Source organism: Pan troglodytes, chromosome 4, assembly GCF_028858775.2.
Source record: "Pan troglodytes isolate AG18354 chromosome 4, NHGRI_mPanTro3-v2.0_pri, whole genome shotgun sequence".
Classification (NCBI taxonomy): Eukaryota; Metazoa; Chordata; class Mammalia; order Primates; family Hominidae; genus Pan; species Pan troglodytes.
Window position 1 is genome coordinate 41,269,793 of NC_072402.2, and position 18,613 is coordinate 41,288,405.

Genomic DNA, 18,613 nt, shown 5'->3' on the forward strand with positions numbered 1-18,613 from the left:
TTTTTTTTTTTTGAGACGGAGTCTTGCTCTGTCTCCTTTGGCTGGACTGCAGTGGCATGATCTCTCTGGCTCACTGCTACCTCTGCATCCTGGGTTCAAGCTATTCTGCCTCAGCCTCCCAAGTAGCTGGGACTACAGGCGAGTGCCGCCATGCCTGGCTAATTTTTATATTTTTAGTAGAGAGGGAGTTTCACCATATTGGCCATGCTGGTTTCTTGGTTTTTCTGTCTCTGAAGTATTATTTTTATTTTTTGACTCTTCTCCTACTTGCCTTTTCCCCCTTATTGTGGACACTCTAGAAAAAGTCCTTGATTTTCTGAACTTTGGTTCATTTTCTCTTTTTTGAAAATACATCCGATCTCATGACTTCAACTGTTTTATCTATGGGAATGACCAGTAACTCTAGATTTATATCTCTCTCCCACTCTGGTCATTTATATGAGCTTTATATTACCTTCTGTGTGAACTCTATTCTGTGTATCATATGATATAATAAAATAGATATTTTATAGGCAATTTTTATTTTAGAACAATTTAATAAATTTTTTACTATAGAAAAATTAAAATCCGTGATTTCTCTTTTGGAAAAATTTCCTTGATATGCTTTTAGGGGTCCTACACAAAGTCAAATCTATTTGTGAACACTTGAGTGCATCAGTTTTATAATTTTAATAATGGTAATAAAATTCCCCTTAATTATTAGAATGTCAGGATTAGAAATACTTGATATTAAATAGAAGTAAATGGATAAACATTGGGAGAATTTTAGAAATTGGAGAGTTCATGTTATCAAATAGCATTTCCATACTTTAATGATATGCAAGGAGTAGGACTGTTCAGAAATGACCCTGGTGTTGACTGAGACTAGGGCTCTCTCCTCCCAGCAAGATGCAGCACCCAAACTGAACTTCCCATAAGACTGGTAGTGCTTCCTACCTCTGGCACAGAAAACTGTAATTTCCCATAGGCCCCAAAGATTCCAGATGCTGAACAGCTGGTGTTATGTAAAGAGCTAGCGTCAAGTCTATACTCTGTCTGGTGCCTTTTTCCTGAAAAAGTTCTTTCCATGATTGCCCTCTAAGAAGGAGGAACAACAAGTGGGTAGGGTCTTTCCATTGAATCTCCGACCCACACTGTGTGTCCACAGAGCATCCTGGTCCTGCCCCATCTTTCCTTAAGAGCAGTGGAAGTGCGGGGTACTCAGGATTATTTTATTTTGCTGATCCTGCCTTATGAGTTTCCTCCTTCCCCCAGTAAGACTGTTCTTTAACCCATGTCCTATAATGTAAATTTGAGTCTTGGTGTAGGATAGGTAGGCACTGAGAAGGGACCCGTCATGCATGACAAATAAGTTAGTTTGTAATCATGTCCTTACTTTTTCCCTCTCTCCTCATGGTGTAGGAATCTGAATTAGAGCCTATGAATGGTGAGATAATGGACGATTCTCTTAAGACCTCACTTATAACAGAAGAGGAAGACTCCACTAGTGAAGTTTTAGATGAAGAATTAAAATTGCAGCCTTTTAATTCCAGTGAAGACTCTACAAATCTTGTTCCACTGGTGGTAGAATCTTCAAAACCCCCTGAGGTAGATGCACCAGATAAGGTAAGGGGGCAATGAGCTATTTTTTAATAAAGTTTACCAATGTTGGTGACATTAGCGAGGAGGGTGCATGGTATATATATTTGCTTCCACCTTTACATGTACAGTGCTTTAGGAAGATTAACTTTTATACTAGATTTGATATTATAAGAAAATCAGTAATATTCTATAAATTCAAATAATCACCTTATTCATATCTGATATGTGGTAACAAAATGAGTTTTATTACTTTTAATACTTTGTAGTTAGGAAATGCTTAGAAAATTGGATAAAGCATTATTTACCAAATATTTGAGTACCTATATTTGTTACATAGACTATGACCAAAACAGTAATTTATATTTGTTTTAATTAGGCAGACAGATTAGGTTAGTGGGGGAAAAAACTTGTTGGAGTATTTTAAAAGAAATTTAATTTTGTTACTTTTGAATATTACAACTTATGGCTAAAAAACTGTTGTATGGCATTATTAGTGTCTCACCTAAGTAAAAGAATAAAACTTCCATTGCCCTAACTTATCTAATGAAATCGTAGTCAAACTTAGTGTGGTAGCACAGTGAAGTCCCAAGGTATTTTTGGTTCTGGCTCCAGTAACACCAGGAAACTAAAAAAACTGAGTTGATTCATGGTTTTAAAGAATCTTGATATGAAGCTTAATGTGTCTTAATTATGAAATAATTATTTCATTATATCCTCAAAGTAATAACTTAGTATTAAAATTACCATGTGACACAATTTTGAAGAAATTGAGTTGTATTCAGAATATATACACATTTAGCAGAACAGAAATTCAAAAAAATACTCGATTTTGAGTAATGAATACCGAATTAAATTGTAGTTCAGTGTCACTGCATATTAGAGCCTGTGAATTTATTTTTAGAACTGTAGTACAAGTTTATTTGTTGACCAGGTTTTTAATTTTCAGACCCCACGTATACCTGACTCAGAAATGTTGATGGATGAAGGCACATCTGATGAAAAGGGGCACATGGAAGAGAAATTGTCCCTACTTCCAAGAAAGAAAGCACATCTTGGGAGTTCAGACAATGTTGCTACTATGTCAAATGAAGAACGATCTGATGGTGGTTTTCCAAACTCTGTGATAGCTGAATTTTCCGAAGAACCGGTCTCTGAGAATTTGTCTCCTAATACTACTTCCTCATTGGAAGACCAGGGTGAGGAGGGGGTATCTGAGCCCCAGGAAACATCTACTGCTCTTCCTCAGAGTTCTTTGATAGAGGTTGAACTTGAAGACGTGCCATTTTCACAGAATGCAGGACAGAAGAATCAGTCAGAGGAGCAGTCTGAAGCATCTTCCGAGCAACTGGATCAGTTTACACAATCGGCAGAAAAAGCTGTGGATAGCAGCTCGGAGGAAATAGAAGTGGAAGTGCCTGTGGTAGACAGGCGGAATTTAAGAAGAAAGGCCAAAGGGCATAAAGGACCTGCTAAGAAGAAAGCTAAGCTGACCTGAAGGAAGAAGAAAAGTGGATGATAAATCCTCTTCTTTGTAACATAGTTGTTGTTTTTAAAATATGGTAATTAATAAACAGCATGAGGCACAGGACAAAAATTTCCAAAATTTCAATTTGAACTTATTTACTATGCAGTTTTTTGCTTCCCTTTAGAACGTAGAATTCACCATTGTTTTTAATTTTTCAGGCTATTTTTGGTAAATGCAATTTTTTATTTTTATTAACCATGTTTCAATTTTGGGAAACCAGATCATATTATATTTTCTTTATCAGGTGGTACATCTGACCATTATTTCAAAAATATAATTAAAAAGCTGTGAAAGTAGTAGGATTTCCATTACTTATAAGGATCACAGAAATCTTTTATACTAAGGGTTTTAATAGTAAAACTTGGTGAGGGTTCTAGAAGTTTTAAATTTCAAAACTAATCACCAATTTTTTAAAATGTAGGCATGCCTAAACAAAAATAAGTGTCAATAAATTAGAAAAAATATAACTTCAAGTAAATGAGAGCACAAAAACAGAAACTTACGGTCAAAGGTTCATGAAGATATTTTGGTTTTGGCCTCTTAATCCTAGATATAGATGCAGTTTTTTCCTTTGACTTCACTATCTATGGAAAGGTACACATAAAATCTGTTTCTGATTGATTCTATCATCTGATGTTAACAGTACTGTCAGGGATTTAACTGTGGCATGTGGGGACTAATTATTTAAAATTTCATTTGAAGTATTAGTTTGCTGTAATTTTTTTTGTCTGCATATGTGCAGACGCCTAGAAGTTTAGACTTCACTTTCACCTTTAATCAGGTAAAAATCACAACTATACTTTGGAGACATGGTTTAATTTGGACTTCTGGTCCTGATCAGATAGATAAATTAAGCTGGAGATTTTACTTTTATCCCAACCCAGTTAACATCTATATTTCAGAAGTATGAGGCTCCTTCCTAAGGCATCTCCTTAAATCTTGCCACCTCCCTAATTCTACAGTCTTATTTATATTCCCCCACAGCTTTCATCGACTTCTGTAACTCATGGAGTGATTCTCCAATCAACAGATCTTCCTGCCTGCCGGCTTATGCCCTTGATGTCCATTTTTGGGTAGGTTTGGAGGTGCACCCCACAATGTTAGACCTATATGGCAGGGGTAAAACTGCCCCCAGTGTTAGACCTATATGGCAGGGGTAAACTGCCTTTGGGGGAGCTGTGGTTACAAGGGCTTCAATCATATTGGAGGCTTCAATCATCCTTTGATTTGTACTGAGTACTGGTTGCAAGCTGGCCTGTTAAGTGTATATTGTGTTGCCATAACAAAGGCCTAGGAAAATTTGAAGAAAAAAAACACTGAACTGTTATTTTTTGTAATTTATTTAAAAATGGACAAAATGGTTATTAGAATCCAAAGATAATCTAAAAACAGTTCTACTCTTTGGAAATATTATGTGTACTGAAATTTGCACTTAAGTTGGAGAATGTTTTGAGACCATTTAAATTGTTTTAAAAATAGGTTGATCTTGATCCTTATGCAAAAGAAACATTAAGACTTTGTGTCATTATTTGAGGTAGCTAAGGACTGATGTTGAAAGTTTATTCAGTCTATAGTAAGCTGATGTCAGGTCAGTAAATTTTGTTTGGGGATGTTGGTATTTTCGATCTAATTAGTTAAGTTAAAATCTTAAAGCAGACAAAAATAGTAAACGCTCCTATTTGTGTTAGATTTTGAACAATTGTATTACCCTATATTTTCTTTAATTAGTCAAAGGTAAGCCAGATTATTTCATTCTAAATGAAAATTAAAGCACTTTGGCCATTTATTTTTTCAACAAATGCTAATACTAAGTAAAAAAAAAAGTATGACTACTATTAGTGAATCTACCAAACATTTATGCTGTTTTGTACATTTTATGAGAAACTTCTGTCAATATCACAAAGGGAAATATTCTGTTAAGATTCAGTAAATTCTTAATCTTTACATGTTTCATTTCTTAGATTTGAAAACACTTGTAGATATTTTATTTTTACTTGGGTTTGTTTAAAATACTTTCTTTTCAAATTATTTTAAACATGGAAACGCTTCATGAATTTGTGTCATCCTTGCACAGGGGCCATGCTAATTTTCCCTGTATTGTTCTAATTTTAGTATATGTGCTGCCGAAGTGAGCACTAAAAGACTTTCTTTAGACAAGTGTAGTTTTTTAAAGATTGAGCTCACTGGCTCAACTCTTGATGTGTGAATATAGTTGAGTTTACAAAAAATGTTTATTAATCATATATGACCATTGGGGGCTAACAGTATAAACTTATTCTTGTTAAACTTGTTTGGGTTAAACAGTAAGTGAATTGTAAACAATTTAGAAGTTTTTTGTTCAGCACACAAGAACACTTCTGTTACAGATTATCTCTGACAGAAATTGTTATTTTGGGGTTTATAGATTATAGAGGGAAAAGTTAGATCACTTGGAAAAACCTAACTCTCATGTTCAGTAACTTGAGTATAGAATTTATACCACAATTTATCTTCAATAAGGAACCTACATGAACTTAATCAGTTATCTGTAGTTTTTGCAAGGCATTAGAAAAAATTTCACAATTACAGAGGACTGAAAATGTGATTTCAACTGGCTAGTCTAGTTGTTGAATGTCCAGTCACATTACACATAGTCCTTTGTGAACTTATTTGTGAAGGGAGTTCACTTTTTATGTACATACGTGTATATTTCCTTGTGTAATATAAAGCAGATGGTTATTAGCAGTATTTTAGTTCTTTCAAGTTTAAATTATTCAATTGCTAGACATCACAGAAATTAGTATATTTAAGAATTTATTATAAAGCTCCTCTACAACTTTTAAAGGTGAGAGGGTCTATTATGATTTTTTATAAAATCAAACAGCATGATTTAGAACGTCAGTCTTCTACTTAAAATGTGTCTATATTCATGGTATTTCCATTCAGTGTAGATGGTAAGGAAAACATCTAGTCATTAAAGATTTACTTATAGCAGACTCCAGAACACTACCTACAATGGGGTTTCAGTGACTAGAAATCTTGAAGGTTTATGATTGCATCAAATTGAGCCTGTACTAATATCTAAATATCTGCTCTTATGTTCTGCTATATCCCTTGGGATTACCTTCTAAGGTTTGGTCACACCAGCAAACTGAAACAGATCTTAATGTACATAAAAAATTTATACTAATATTACTCATCTGTGTTACAGTATTTTGAAAAATGTTTCAGGTGTCATCTAGTCTTTCATGGGTGTGATTAGTTACAAATGTTATGCTTATGTTTTCATACTTAATATCAAGCTTTCTTTGTACCTTACAAGATAGTATTTTTGGTTCTAAAAAAAACAAGCAAACTTCATTTTTGTAGTATCCAGAAATTACCTGGAGTCAGTATTTTTATTCGCCTTCTAGAACTTGTGATCCACACATCACCCATTTATATTAGTGGCAAAATTATCTGCTAAAATCTAATTGTAAGAAAGGCTTACCTTCTGTCATCAAGTGATTGTATCATCCTGGATCGTCATTTCCAAGGAACTAGCCTTTCTTTTCCTAAGCGTCTGTATGTGTTCTAAAACTTCCAGTATATATTTATAGAACTTAGAAAAAATGTTACATTATTCAGAGTAGCAAGTCTTACTGGAGTACCTATGTTTGTTTTCTTGGTTTTTATTTTTTTTTAAGTTTAAAAGTAGTAATTAAACCTATATTTTGTGATTGTTTCCTGGTCTGTGTTTTTAAATTCTTTTCCTTCAGTTTTCCTCATGAAGATGTTTCAGATACTGAATTTGTTTAGACATTGAATGACTTTGTTAAAGGCACAATTAATCACATTGGTTGTACTCTGAAGACAGACTTCTTTAAAAAAAAATAAACAATTTAAAACAATGTGGGGATTATAGATTAATGTAATATACTGCCATCCTTAAAACCACAACATATAACAGATCACAAAAGTGCTTTCACCAAGTTACAACCGTAAATCCTTACCTTTTTACATCATCTAAGTAACTGCAAATAAATTTCTCCTCAGGGAATCAGTGCAGTCTTCTTTTTCCTTTTAAAACTTAGCTGGAGTTACTTAAACTAATTCTTAATACTATTCTGAAAGTATAAATATATTGTTTAGAATACAGAAAATGCTAAGAGAGTACAAAGACTTTAGTATATTTTTTTCATTTTCATGATTCAAGTAGAAAATAGTGCCAAGTAGGTATTATTATACATGGTAAATGAGATGAAAAAAATGTTTAGAATGTGAATTCACTAGACCTTTGCTGTACTGGATTTCACAGGTGAAAAGATTTCTCTAAGATTTCTGAACTTTTTTAGTGTCTTCTCACATGTAGTGTAAACAAACACTATAAACTTAACATCTGTATTAATGCTACCTTTTTTAGGATTAATGATTAACGAGGTAGAAGATACTTCAGTTAAATTCTCAGACACATAATTGTGTATTAACCTTTTTGAAAGGCATTTTCAATGAACACTGGTGGTTTTTTCAGGAAATTGCTGAATACCCACTCACAAATGCAGATATTGATGAAGTAGGATATTTGTATATTTGCTTTTTTTCAATCATTCAGTTTTATGAACATGGGGTCAAAGCATATTTCAAAATAAAGACCATTTATAAAACTGGGCCACTTTAATGTTTACAATTTAATAAGTCTCTTCATTGCAGACATGTATGGCTGTTTGGTAGTATTCAGAAACATCACAGTAATGGCAGTTTCTTCAATTGGTGTGTAGTCCTCAATAATTATATATGAAATTGCTGTCAAACCAGTAAGACTGCATTTATACATCCATCATTTTCAGGATTGTTGGTAACCTGGGCATATTTTCCTAAGGAAAACAAAACCAAAAAAGGGAAAAGGGAGGGTTGTTAGCTAATAAAAATTAATTTTAAAGAATATAACTTTTGCCTTTTTTTTTCTTTTTGTCTTAATACAGGGTTTCACTCTTATTCCCCAGGCTGCAGTGTGGTGGCGTGATCTTGGCTCACTGCAACCTCTGCCTCCTGGGCTCAAGCGATTCTCCTCACTCAGTCTTCCGAGTAGCTGGGACCACAGGCACACGCCACTGCCTGGCTAATTTTTTTGTTTTTGTATTTTGTAGAGATGTGGTTTTGCCATGTTGCCCAGGCTGGGCTCGAACTCCTGAGCTCAAACTCCTGAGCTCAAATGATCCGCCTGCCTTGGCCTCCCAAAGTGCTGTGATTATAGGTGTGAGCCACTGCGCCCAGCCATGCCTAAAATATTTCTAATTACCACTTTCAATAAATAAGAAATGAACCATAAAGGATAAATGAGATTTTACAAAATTCAATCATTTAAGGACAAATTTGAGTTCTGAATACAATTTTCATACAAGTAGTGTTTTTGCAAATAATGGCCAGCTCCATGTTATTAGTACATTGCATTAACAGGCTTTTGTGGATTGACCTGAGCATTGTCACTTTTTCACATAATTCTTCCTGGAAAATGTATCAAGTTTCAAATGAGTTTCAAGTCAAGGTAACAACATATTTTAAAACTGAGGTCAGCTGACATGAAGTATAAACCAATGACTGAGGAAGTTGTAGCGTATATTCTTCCCTTTCAAAGAAATTGGATCTGGGTACTAAAGGTAGAAAATAAGCAAATGAGGGCGTTTAAAATTACTGCATGACACATTTCTGTTTTAATTAATTATTACTGATCTAGTGTGATTATATGTTGTATGCCTCCCTTGGCTCATGGTTAATTTATTCTATTTTTTTTTACAATTTTTTTTAGTTATAACTTTGCATCTGCTTCCCTTGTAATAAAGAATTTTTATTAAAAAGGATCAAAATATTTTTATTTTACTTATTTTTGAGATGGAGGCTTGCTCTGTCTCCCAGGCCGGAGTGCAGTGGCATGATCTCAGCTCACTGCAAGCTCCAGGTTCATGTGATTCTCCTGCCTCAAGCCTCCCGAGTAGCTGGAATTACAGGCACCCGCAACCACACCTGGCTAATTGTTTTGTATTTTTAGTAGAGACGGGGTTTTGTCATGTTGGCCAGGCTAGTCTCCAACTCCAGTCTCAAGTGAACCGCCTGCCTCGGCCTCCCCAAGTGCTGGGATTATAGGTGTCAGCCACTGCGCCCGGATAGCGAGGGGGCTTTTTAAAGCCTGGAAGCTTCTACATGATTTCTGAGACCTGTTAATGGGAATTAACAGAACGAACTAAACTGTGTTAAATCACTTTCAATTATTATTACTTTTTGAGACACAGTCTCGCTCTGTCATCCAGGCTGGAGTGCAATGGCACGATCTCAGCTCACTGCAAGCTCCACCTCCCAGGTTCAAGCGATTCTCCTGCCTCAGCCACTGGAGCAGCTGGGATCACAGGTGTGGGCCACAACACCTGGCTAATTTTTGTATTTTTAGTAGAGATGGAGTTTCACCATGTTGGCCAGGCTGGTCTTGAACTCCTGAGTGCAGATGATCTGTCCGCCTCAGCCTCCCAAAGTGCTGGGGTTACAGGCTGAGACACCGCTCCTGGCAGTTTCAATGATCAGTTTACCTACGTGGGACAGATAGTTCTATTTCTTTAAATTTAATAGGTATTTTCTCTTAATGTTAGCATGTAAATATAAGAAGTATTTACATAATATAAAGTTGCGGCAAAAGAAATTTTTTCTTACGGAAGACATCTTTAGTCATTGGCTAATACTTCATGTAAGCTGACCTCACCTTTAAAATATGTTTGATATATGCCTCCCTTCCTCTGCTCATGGTTAATTTATTCTATTTTCTTACACTATTTCTTAGTTATAACTTTGCATCTGCTTCCCTTATAATAATTTTTATTAAAAAGGTTAAAAAAATTTTTTTTGAGATGGAGATTTGCTCTGTCTCCCAGTCTGGAGTGCAGTGGCACAACCTCAGCTCACTGCAAGCTCCGCCTCCTGAGTTCAAGTGATTCTGCTGCCTCAGCCTCCCAAGTGGCTGGGATTAGAGGTGCTCGCCACCACACCCGGCTGATTTTTTTGTATTTTTAGTAGAGATGGGGTTTTGCCATGTTGGCCAGGCTGGTCTCAAACTCCTGACTTCAGGTGATCCACCCGCCTCAGCCTCCCAAAGTGCTGGGATTTACATGCGTGAGCTGCCGTGCCTGGCTAAAAAGGATCAAAATAAATCTAGCAGAATGTATTACACCTTATGTAACTAAAACCAGTAAGCTAAATTTTAAAACAATTGTATTTATAACTACTTTTTCTATAAAGTATTTTTTACTAAATATTTACATCTGATTTACAATGTTTTAGCTCTACTGCATTAAAAAAATTTGCTGTATATTTTATTAATACATCAACTTGAATAGTATTTCTATTAGTACTGCAGAACACAGCAGCCCTGTATTCAAAAATTCACTTACCCCAAATAACTTTGCCTCCTTGCGTCACAAGGCCCAATTCGCTCACATTTACTTCAATGACAGTACCTTTGGTAATAACACCCAAAGTTGTATACAGTGGGGATGAGGGATTCTTCTTTACACCAAGTATTGGTAGGCAAAAGGTGGCTTTCAGTTCAGGATGTGTTACATGGGCTTTCTTGAAACGCAAGCCCTAGTAAGTCAAACACAACATAAGAATGTTTACGTCCAAAATGTTAACAGTGATGAGTAGTGGTCGTTTTCGCTTATCTTTTTCAACCATCTCCAAAAAACTATGGTTGAATAATGTCATCTTAAAGAAGCTAACAAAATATGTTTTACAGAGTAAAAAGCTGGTGGTTACAGTATAAATATGTGGGGAAAACACCCACACAGATACTTAAGAATTTCTTTTTCTTTTGAGACAGGGTCTTGCCCAGTTGCCCACGCCAGAGTGCAGTGGCGTGATCTTGGCTCACTGCAGCTTGGACTTCTTGGGCTCAAGACATCCTCCCACCTCAGGCTCCCGAGTAGCTGGGACTACAGGCACGCACCACCATGCCTAGCTAATTTTTTTTTTTTTTGGTAGAGATGGGGTTTCGCCATGTTGCCTGCTGGTCTTGGACTCCTGGGCTCTCAATGTATCCACCCACCTCAGCCTCCCAAAGTGCTGGGATTACAGGCCACCACAGCTAGCCTCTGAAAAGTTTTTTTTTTTTCACCCTGTAATAGCTACCTAGCAACATACTCAGATTTTTACTGTCTAGTCATCTACCACTTAGACTTACTAAGGACTTTATATATACCAGGCCACTATGCTAGCTCACAACTGGCTCACTTAAACACAATAACCTCACAACAAACACATCTCCTCTCCTCTGTTTTCGAATGATGTAACAAGGATCAGCAGGTTAAATGACTTGTTTCCAGATTAAATGGTGAGTGGTAAACAGACTCAAACCTTAATATCCTGATTCCAAGTCTTTATATACCTCAGCTACCTTCCATGATGAAAAAAGGAGTGGATTGTCAGCTTTCTTTAGGTTGATGGTAATATGAGACTGGAGGAGGCCCAGAGGAGTCTTTGTTACAGAAACTGGTTATGGAGTCACCCAGTCACCTAATAAGGTCTTTTAGGGTGTAGTACTTTAAACGTCACAACATTTTGCAGTCTTGATTTTTGTGTGCATGGGGATGGGGGGAAAAATCACTAAATCAGTTTCTTAGTAACAGACTCATTAATCAAGCTTGTAAGAAACTGACACCATTCAGGATGCCATCTGATTATAATGACAAATCTGTGAAACTACAGAAAACCTAGAATAGCCTGACTTGTATATTCTCTCCCTGTAGAACTGTTAAGGCTACCAAAATATATTCAGACTATGAATATGAAACCAAAACAAGTCGAGTCCATGATATAATCCGGGGTGGGCAAACGTTTTGTGTAAAGAACCCAATAGGTAAACATTTTAGGCTTTGTCAGGCCATATGGCCTCTGTTGCAACTGCTCAATTCTAGGGGTAGGGGTTATGCAATATGTAAATGAACAGGCGTGACTGTGTTCCATTAAAACTTTATTTACAGAAACAGGCTATTTGCCAATATTTTAATCTATTAAAAATTACTCACGTTGGCCGGGCACGGTGGCTCATGCCTGTAATTCCAACACTTTGGGAGGCTAAGGTGGGCGGATCACGGAGATCGAGACCATCCTGGCTAACACGGTGAAACCCCGTCTCTACAAAAAAATACAAAAAAATTAGCCGGGCGTGGTAGCGGGCACCTATAGTCCCAGCTACTCGGGAGGCTGAGGCAGGAGAATGGCGAGAACCCGGGAGGCGGAGCTTGCAGTGAGCCGAGATCGTGCCACTGCACTCCCGCCTGGGCTACAGAGGGAGACTCCGTCCCAAAAAAAAAAAAAAAAAATTACTCAGGTTGAACACTAGGATTTTGGCATGTTGCAACTTTCCTCTCTCTGATACTTGGTTTTTTTGAGGCTGTGTATCTAACTGGGAGAATAGTTCAGTCTCTTTGAAGGGATTTTGCAAAAATATATCTTCAACTATGTTTCTCCCCAGGGGTGGGGAAGTTTGGGGTCACATTACTATTGCTGCCTTCAACAGAAATTAAGCTATATTAAGTTATCTTCCTTTTTTCAAAGATTTTCTTTTTTTTTCTTTTGAGACAGAATCTTGCTCTGTCCCCCAGGCTGGAGTGCAGTGGCATGATCTCCACTCACTGCAAGCTCTGCCTCCCAGGTTCACGCCATTCTCCTGCCTCAGCCTCCCAGGTAGCTGGGACTACAGGCGCCCGCCACCATGCCCGGCTAATTTCTTGTATTTTTTTTTTTTAGTAGAGATGGGGTTTCACAGTGTTAGCCAGGATGGTCTTGATCTCCTCACCTCGTGATGTGCCTGCATCAGGCCTCCCAAAGTGCTGGGATTACAGGCGTGAGCCACCGCGCCCGGCTTTTCAATGATTTTCAAGAGCATTTAGATACTTTCCTTATCAAACTGGAATTGACTCTTATAAAACAGTCCTACTCAGGTTTTCGAACTGCTGTCAAAGACAAGAAGTGTTTTGAGACCTAGACAATATCAGGCATATTGTAGATCACTAGTTCAATGAGGAAAATATGACTGTGGAAAATGAAGATTCTAATATGTCATGTTTAAAAGTCAGAATTCACTGACAATGTCTTATGATACTACTTTTTCAAATCTCTCACGAAGCTGAAAAGATTTTTTGTTTTTTTGAGACGGATTTTTGCTCTTCTTGCCCAGGCTGGAGTGCAATGGCGTGATCTCAGCTCACTGCAACCTCCGCCTCCCAGGTTCAAGCGATTCTCCTGCCTCAGCCTCCCTAGTAGCTGGGATTACAGGCGCCCGCCACCACGCCCAGCTTATTTTTTGTATTTTTTAGTACAGATAGGGTTCCACTACATTGGCCAGGCTGGTCTTGAACTCCTAACTTCAGGTGATCCACCCACCTCAACCTCCCAAAGTGCTGGGATTACAGGTGTGAGCCACCGCACTGGGCTAAAGATTTTTGACTAGTGGAAAAAGTACTAAATAACTTCTGTCAATAACTTAAAATAACAGAAATTGCATAAAAATATCTTTCAACCTGTTCCACATCAATTTAAAGAATTTCAGGAAATGATAATGTTCTTTATCCGATTTAACAAAGTGAACTAATATTTCGGTCATTACACTCTTCCAAGGACTTACCATTGGCCTGATGAATCTTTCATATTTAGGTGGTTTTCTTGTAAAGCCATCTCCAACAAAGCACACTTTAGTAACCATTCTCTTCCATGCCTTCTTCTTTCTCTTTCCTGTTCGAATAACTTTTAATACTTCTGTTTCTCCCTGGGCACGTACTTTAGGCAGAGGGACTTCCCATTTTCCCTAAAAATATGCCACAGTTAAAAGTTTATATTGTTATTAAAGGACAATGAGAATAAGTCAAATATGTTTTAGTTGTACAAAGTAATAGATCTATTTTTTTTGCTTGACCATCAACACATTTTTGGCTCAACCGTCTTCTAGAGGTCTGTATTGTCTCATAAGCTGCAAATTAAACAGAACAAGTTTATATATCATGGGTATGTTAAATAAATGGTTGGCTTAAGCTAAAAATCTTAATGCTGTGTTATGGGTAAGAAACCTGTAATGTGGTGGTGATTTTTTTTTGTTTGTTTTTAGATGGAGTCTCGCTCTGTTGCTCAGGCTGGAGTGCAGTGGTACAATCTTGGCTCACTGTGCAGCCTCCGCCTCCTGGGTACAAGCAATTCTCCTGTCTTAGCCTCCCGAGTAGCTGGGACTACAGACACACACCACCACACCCAGCTAATTTTTGTATTTTTAGTAGAGGTGGGGTTTCACCACATTGGTCAGGCTGGTCTTGAACTCCTGACCTCAGGTGATCCACCTGCCTTGGCTTCCCAAAGTGCTGGGATTACAGGCGTGAGTCACGGTGCCCAGCCGATAGTGACTTCTATAAGCAGTATATGTGTTTACTAATGTTTAATAGCATAACACTGGAAGAGTGTTTCCACCTCTTAATATGTCTCTGTATTTCTTCCCGAGATGGATCTGTAATCACTAGCAAGACAAAATCCTCACCAGATGTTTTATGCCTCCCTTGAGTGCAAATTCTATGAAAAAACTGAAATAGTGTAAGGCAGTAAAAATAATTCTTTAAATATAAATACTGCATATTCTTTTATCTGGATTTCTGCTAATCTATTTACAGGTGTTTTAAAAAGCCACATTTTTTGTGACAACTCAGGGAGTTTTCCACCATTCTACTTTTTAACCAAGTTTGGCACTACAGGGCAGCACAAATAAGAAGCATTTGTATTTTTCTTTATGACTGCATAGCACTGTGGGTTTTCAAACAGGAAGACAAATATTGAATTTGAAATTCACTCCTTACCAGCTTTTAAATTTCATATGGCATTCTAATAAATTTTTTTTAAAACTTAAATTTTAAAACCTTATGATGAGAAAGCAAGTTTTTAATTAAATTTACAAAGACTTCAACATCTAAATAATGGGAATAACAGCTGTACTTCATGTTTGAAATTAAACCGAGAAACAAGAACCTCAAATTTGAATTTAAGTAATTCTCCTAAACAAAACAAAGACTTGAATTGTTATTGCTTACCGCCTTCTCTTTTCTTTTCTGTTTAATCATATTGGAAAGTACTTTAGCTCGAGATTGTCCCTCTCTGTCCAGCAGATAGGCAGGTACTGCTCCCTGTGGTGTCTTTTCATCATTCTTTTGTTTGGTGTTTCTCTTTTCATGCATCTTGATACTACCAAGAAGGAAAAAAGATTCAAGATTATCTGTTTTAATAATGATTACTCAAAAGATGTTAACTTGTTATGACAAATAAATGAGACCACTTACGTCTTTTTCATTTGTATTTTCTCAGCATGACGCTGTTTATGGTAAAGCTTAGCCTTCAGACCAATCATTTTCTTTGCCTTCTTTGAACGTTCATGAGCCTCTCGACTTTCCTTCTTTCTCTTTTTCTCATGGTAATCCAAACGGTATCCATAGCGTTTACGGTGTAATTCAATATATTCATTCTGTGGCTATAATGATGGAAGAAATATTATTTTAATTTTTTAAAGTACTGACAATCATTCTAAAATGCTTTCTTTTACATAGCACAAAGACCCTGTTTCATCCAAATGTTCACTTACTTAAATGATTCTTGCACCATTAAGTTTATTCACATGATGTAAGTTAAATTTTGGTCTTGAATGATATGAGGCATCAGGACTTACATCTCTAATAATCTCATTAGGGAGTGGTCCAAAATCTACTGGACCACAAAAGGGATGAACTGATTACAGTATCTTTTTTCCTTGACATAATTTGCTTTTTTAATAACACCTTCATTTCACATTTAAAAAATTTAAGTCAGTTTTATTGAAGCATAATTTACACACAGTAAAACCTGTCCTTTTTAGGTATACAGTTCTAAGTTTTTCCTAACTACACAGTTCTGTAACCACCACAATCAAAATACAGAGAATTTCCATTTCCCCCTAAAATTCCCTATGTAACTTTTAAGTCAATCCTCTTTCCCAACTCTCAGTTTGATACCTATCCCTACAGTTTCGCCTTTCCCAGACTGAAACAGGGATCAACAGTAGTACATAGCCTTTTGAATCTGGTTTCTTGCTTTTGGGATTCACCCAATTTGCTGCAGGTATAGGAACTTCAATCCTTTTTATTGTTGAGTAGTATGCTATTGTATGGATACACCACTGTTTACCCGCTGACCAGATGATAGGTATCAGGGTTGTTCCCAGTTTTGGGTGATTACGAATAAATCTGCAATAAACAACTGCATGCAAGTCTTCATGTGGACGTGTGTTTACTGCCAGACCGTTTTCCAAAAGTGCATTATTTTTCTTTTCACCAGCAATGTATGGGATGCTTTTTGCATTTTAGACACGTTTTAAACACGCGGCCAGGCGTGAGTCTATTCGTATTTTAAGGCTGCAAAAATAAAAATGATACAAAGCCAAGTCCAGCACAGAGAGCAATGTTAAGTAACAACCAACAAGGTGTGCTGCTACCAACTGCTATCACATAAACTTTGCAGCCATCACATGAAGGGTGTATGGAATGCCATTTTGCAAAGAAACGCAGATTATAGAGACGTAACAGAAAGAGAAAGGACCTGGCAGTTAGATCTGGGCCGTTAAGCCCGGCTTCGCAATTCATTAGCTGTCTGGTCTTTGGCAAGGACGCCTTCAGTTTCCTCAGCAGTAAAATGAAGGGAGCGGGACTGACATCTAAGATTGTACAAGGCACAACCATATTCCCATTAGGCTCTGGGGCTGATAACCACGCTTGTGGTGAAATCAGGAATTTTTAGGACTCTTAGCGGTGGATCAAAAAGAAAAAAGAAAACAGGACAGAGTAAAATCTTGCTCCAAAGCTTGTGTTCTGGCAAATACCGTCTGTGTCTCGAATGTGAAGTTGTTTCCACTCCTCAGAGCCCACCCCACGGGTCTACCATCCTTTTCTCTTGGCAGTTCTCATTTCCGCCTACCACCACTCACCCCCTACCCCAGCGCCCCAGAGTCCTCAGGTCCCACTAACTCAGACGCTGTGTGTCGCGAGCGTCCGAGGCATCCTCCTTACCATGGTGACGGCCGCAGAGCCGCCAGGAGCAGCCCCTGGAGTGCGAAAACGCTCTCAATTTTCGGGTCTCAAAGACCCACAAGCCCACGCCACGCAGGCCGGGACAGGAAAGGGTCACCCTTTAAAACGGCCGAGTGAAGAGCAAGAACCACGCAGCGGTTCCGAGCCTCTGTTTTCCGCTTTTAGCTAGGAGGACGGAAGTTGCTGGCAGGCGGCATTTGGCCGGTACACCGCCGGAAGTGTGGAGGTGTGGCTGCCCGAGGCGGTAGAGCGGAGAAAGCCTATTTTCTTTTCGTTTAGATACATTGCCTTTTGCCTAGGCTGGCGTCGAGACTTGAGGCCGTTGCAGACTTTGGCGCGGCTCGCGCCTCCTGCTTCAACAGCCCAGCGGTGAGAGCTGGCCTGCGGCACGCGGCCTAATGCCAGGTGAGTACTGCTCCGAGCTGTGAGACATCGCGCGCCTGTGACCCTGTCACAGCGCTGGGTACCGCTGACCTTTCAGGCTGCGACGGACACAGCCAGCCACGGAGGAGGACAACAGGGCCTCCGGACTCCCCTCGGTGTTCGCTCAGTATGGAAGTTTTTCTCTATCATTCGGCGAAGTCGACTCATCTTTGTTCCGGTCACTCTGTGTAATGTGTGCATGATTGTGAAGGATACTGAGGAATGAAAACTTAGTGTACAGAAAAATGGAACTACTGGGCCTTTGCAGCTGTTAGAAAAGAAGAAGATAACATTCTGGTTTTTTGGAGGTACAGGACTGATTCCAGAAATTTCTGAGGCATTTTGGTGCACCGAATCAAATGCTGAGTGGACTTGTATTTAGTGGCCCCCTAGTGTCAAGAAGTAATTAACTACCAGAAAGTACGTCTACTTAAATACACTGCCAGGTTTACCCTTTTACTGCACAGTTGCAGAAGTTCCCTTAATTACTTCACAGCTTGCAGCGTGATTCAGTTGATGAACAAAAAGAACTGTACCAAAAGAATACTTTCATTAATTCTTAGTGCTTGTATTTGAGGCAGTATTTTGTTTTTGTTTTTATGGGTATTTTGAGACGGCATCTCGCCCAGTCGCCCAGGCTGGAGTGCAGGGGCGCGAGCTCGGCTCACCGCAGCCTCGACCTCCCGGGATCAAGCGATCCTCCGACCTCAGCCTCAAAAGTAGCGAGCTACAGGCTCGCGCCACGAAGCCTGGCTGATTTTTGTAGTTTTTGTAGAGATGAGGTTTCACCGTGTTGCCCAGGCTGGTCTCGAACTCCCGGGTACGAGCGATCCACCCGCCTCGGCCTCCCAAAGTGTGGCTTGAGCCACAGCGCCCGGCTTTGAGGCAGTTTTTGTTTTGTTTTGAGACGGAGTTTCAATCTTGTCGCACAGGCTGGAGTGCAAATGCGCCATCTCGTCTCACTGCAACCTCTGCCTCCCGGGTTCAAGCGATTCCC

The 18,613-nt window shown here is 38.4% G+C and overlaps 3 protein-coding genes and 1 non-coding gene across 22 annotated transcripts in view; 2 read left to right on the forward strand and 2 right to left on the reverse strand.

The window, feature by feature from the left end:
• FAM169A (family with sequence similarity 169 member A) overlaps window positions 1-6,809 on the forward strand; it is an 89,766-nt gene extending 82,957 nt beyond the window's left edge. For all 13 annotated transcript variants that reach the window (XM_517703.9, XM_063810369.1, XM_063810371.1 and 10 more), the window contains 2 exons: window positions 1,402-1,605; window positions 2,528-6,809. In XM_517703.9, coding sequence (XP_517703.7) covers window positions 1,402-1,605; window positions 2,528-3,076 — 753 coding nt within the window. In that variant the 3' untranslated portion in view covers window positions 3,077-6,809. The remainder of the gene's footprint in view (window positions 1-1,401; window positions 1,606-2,527) is intronic.
• Window positions 5,138-5,242, reverse strand: LOC112209277 (U6 spliceosomal RNA). Its single transcript, XR_002944028.1, has one exon. It is a non-coding gene; the product is annotated as a U6 spliceosomal RNA (small nuclear RNA).
• A 925-nt stretch (window positions 6,810-7,734) lies between the features above and the next one.
• NSA2 (NSA2 ribosome biogenesis factor) lies at window positions 7,735-17,299 on the reverse strand. 2 transcript variants are annotated; one of them, XR_010156797.1, is made up of 7 exons: window positions 17,173-17,299; window positions 15,418-15,605; window positions 15,172-15,322; window positions 13,731-13,910; window positions 12,130-12,238; window positions 10,498-10,690; window positions 7,735-7,938 (listed from the first exon to the last, which is right to left on the reverse strand). XR_010156797.1 is itself a non-coding variant. In NM_001246638.2 (6 exon segments), coding segments are annotated over 6 exon segments (783 nt in total). In that variant the 5' UTR covers window positions 17,176-17,253; the 3' UTR covers window positions 7,735-7,870.
• Window positions 17,300-17,381: 82 nt separating this feature from the next.
• The window catches only part of GFM2 (GTP dependent ribosome recycling factor mitochondrial 2), a 45,923-nt gene continuing 44,691 nt past the window's right edge, over window positions 17,382-18,613 (forward strand). For 5 of the 6 annotated variants that reach the window (XM_001149998.6, XM_054685046.2, XM_063810364.1 and 2 more), the window contains exon 1: window positions 17,461-17,598. The gene's annotated coding sequence lies outside the window, so the exon portion shown is untranslated. Of the gene's footprint in view, window positions 17,599-18,613 lie in introns of all 6 variants that reach the window. The other variant, XM_001150063.6, reaches the window with a different exon arrangement.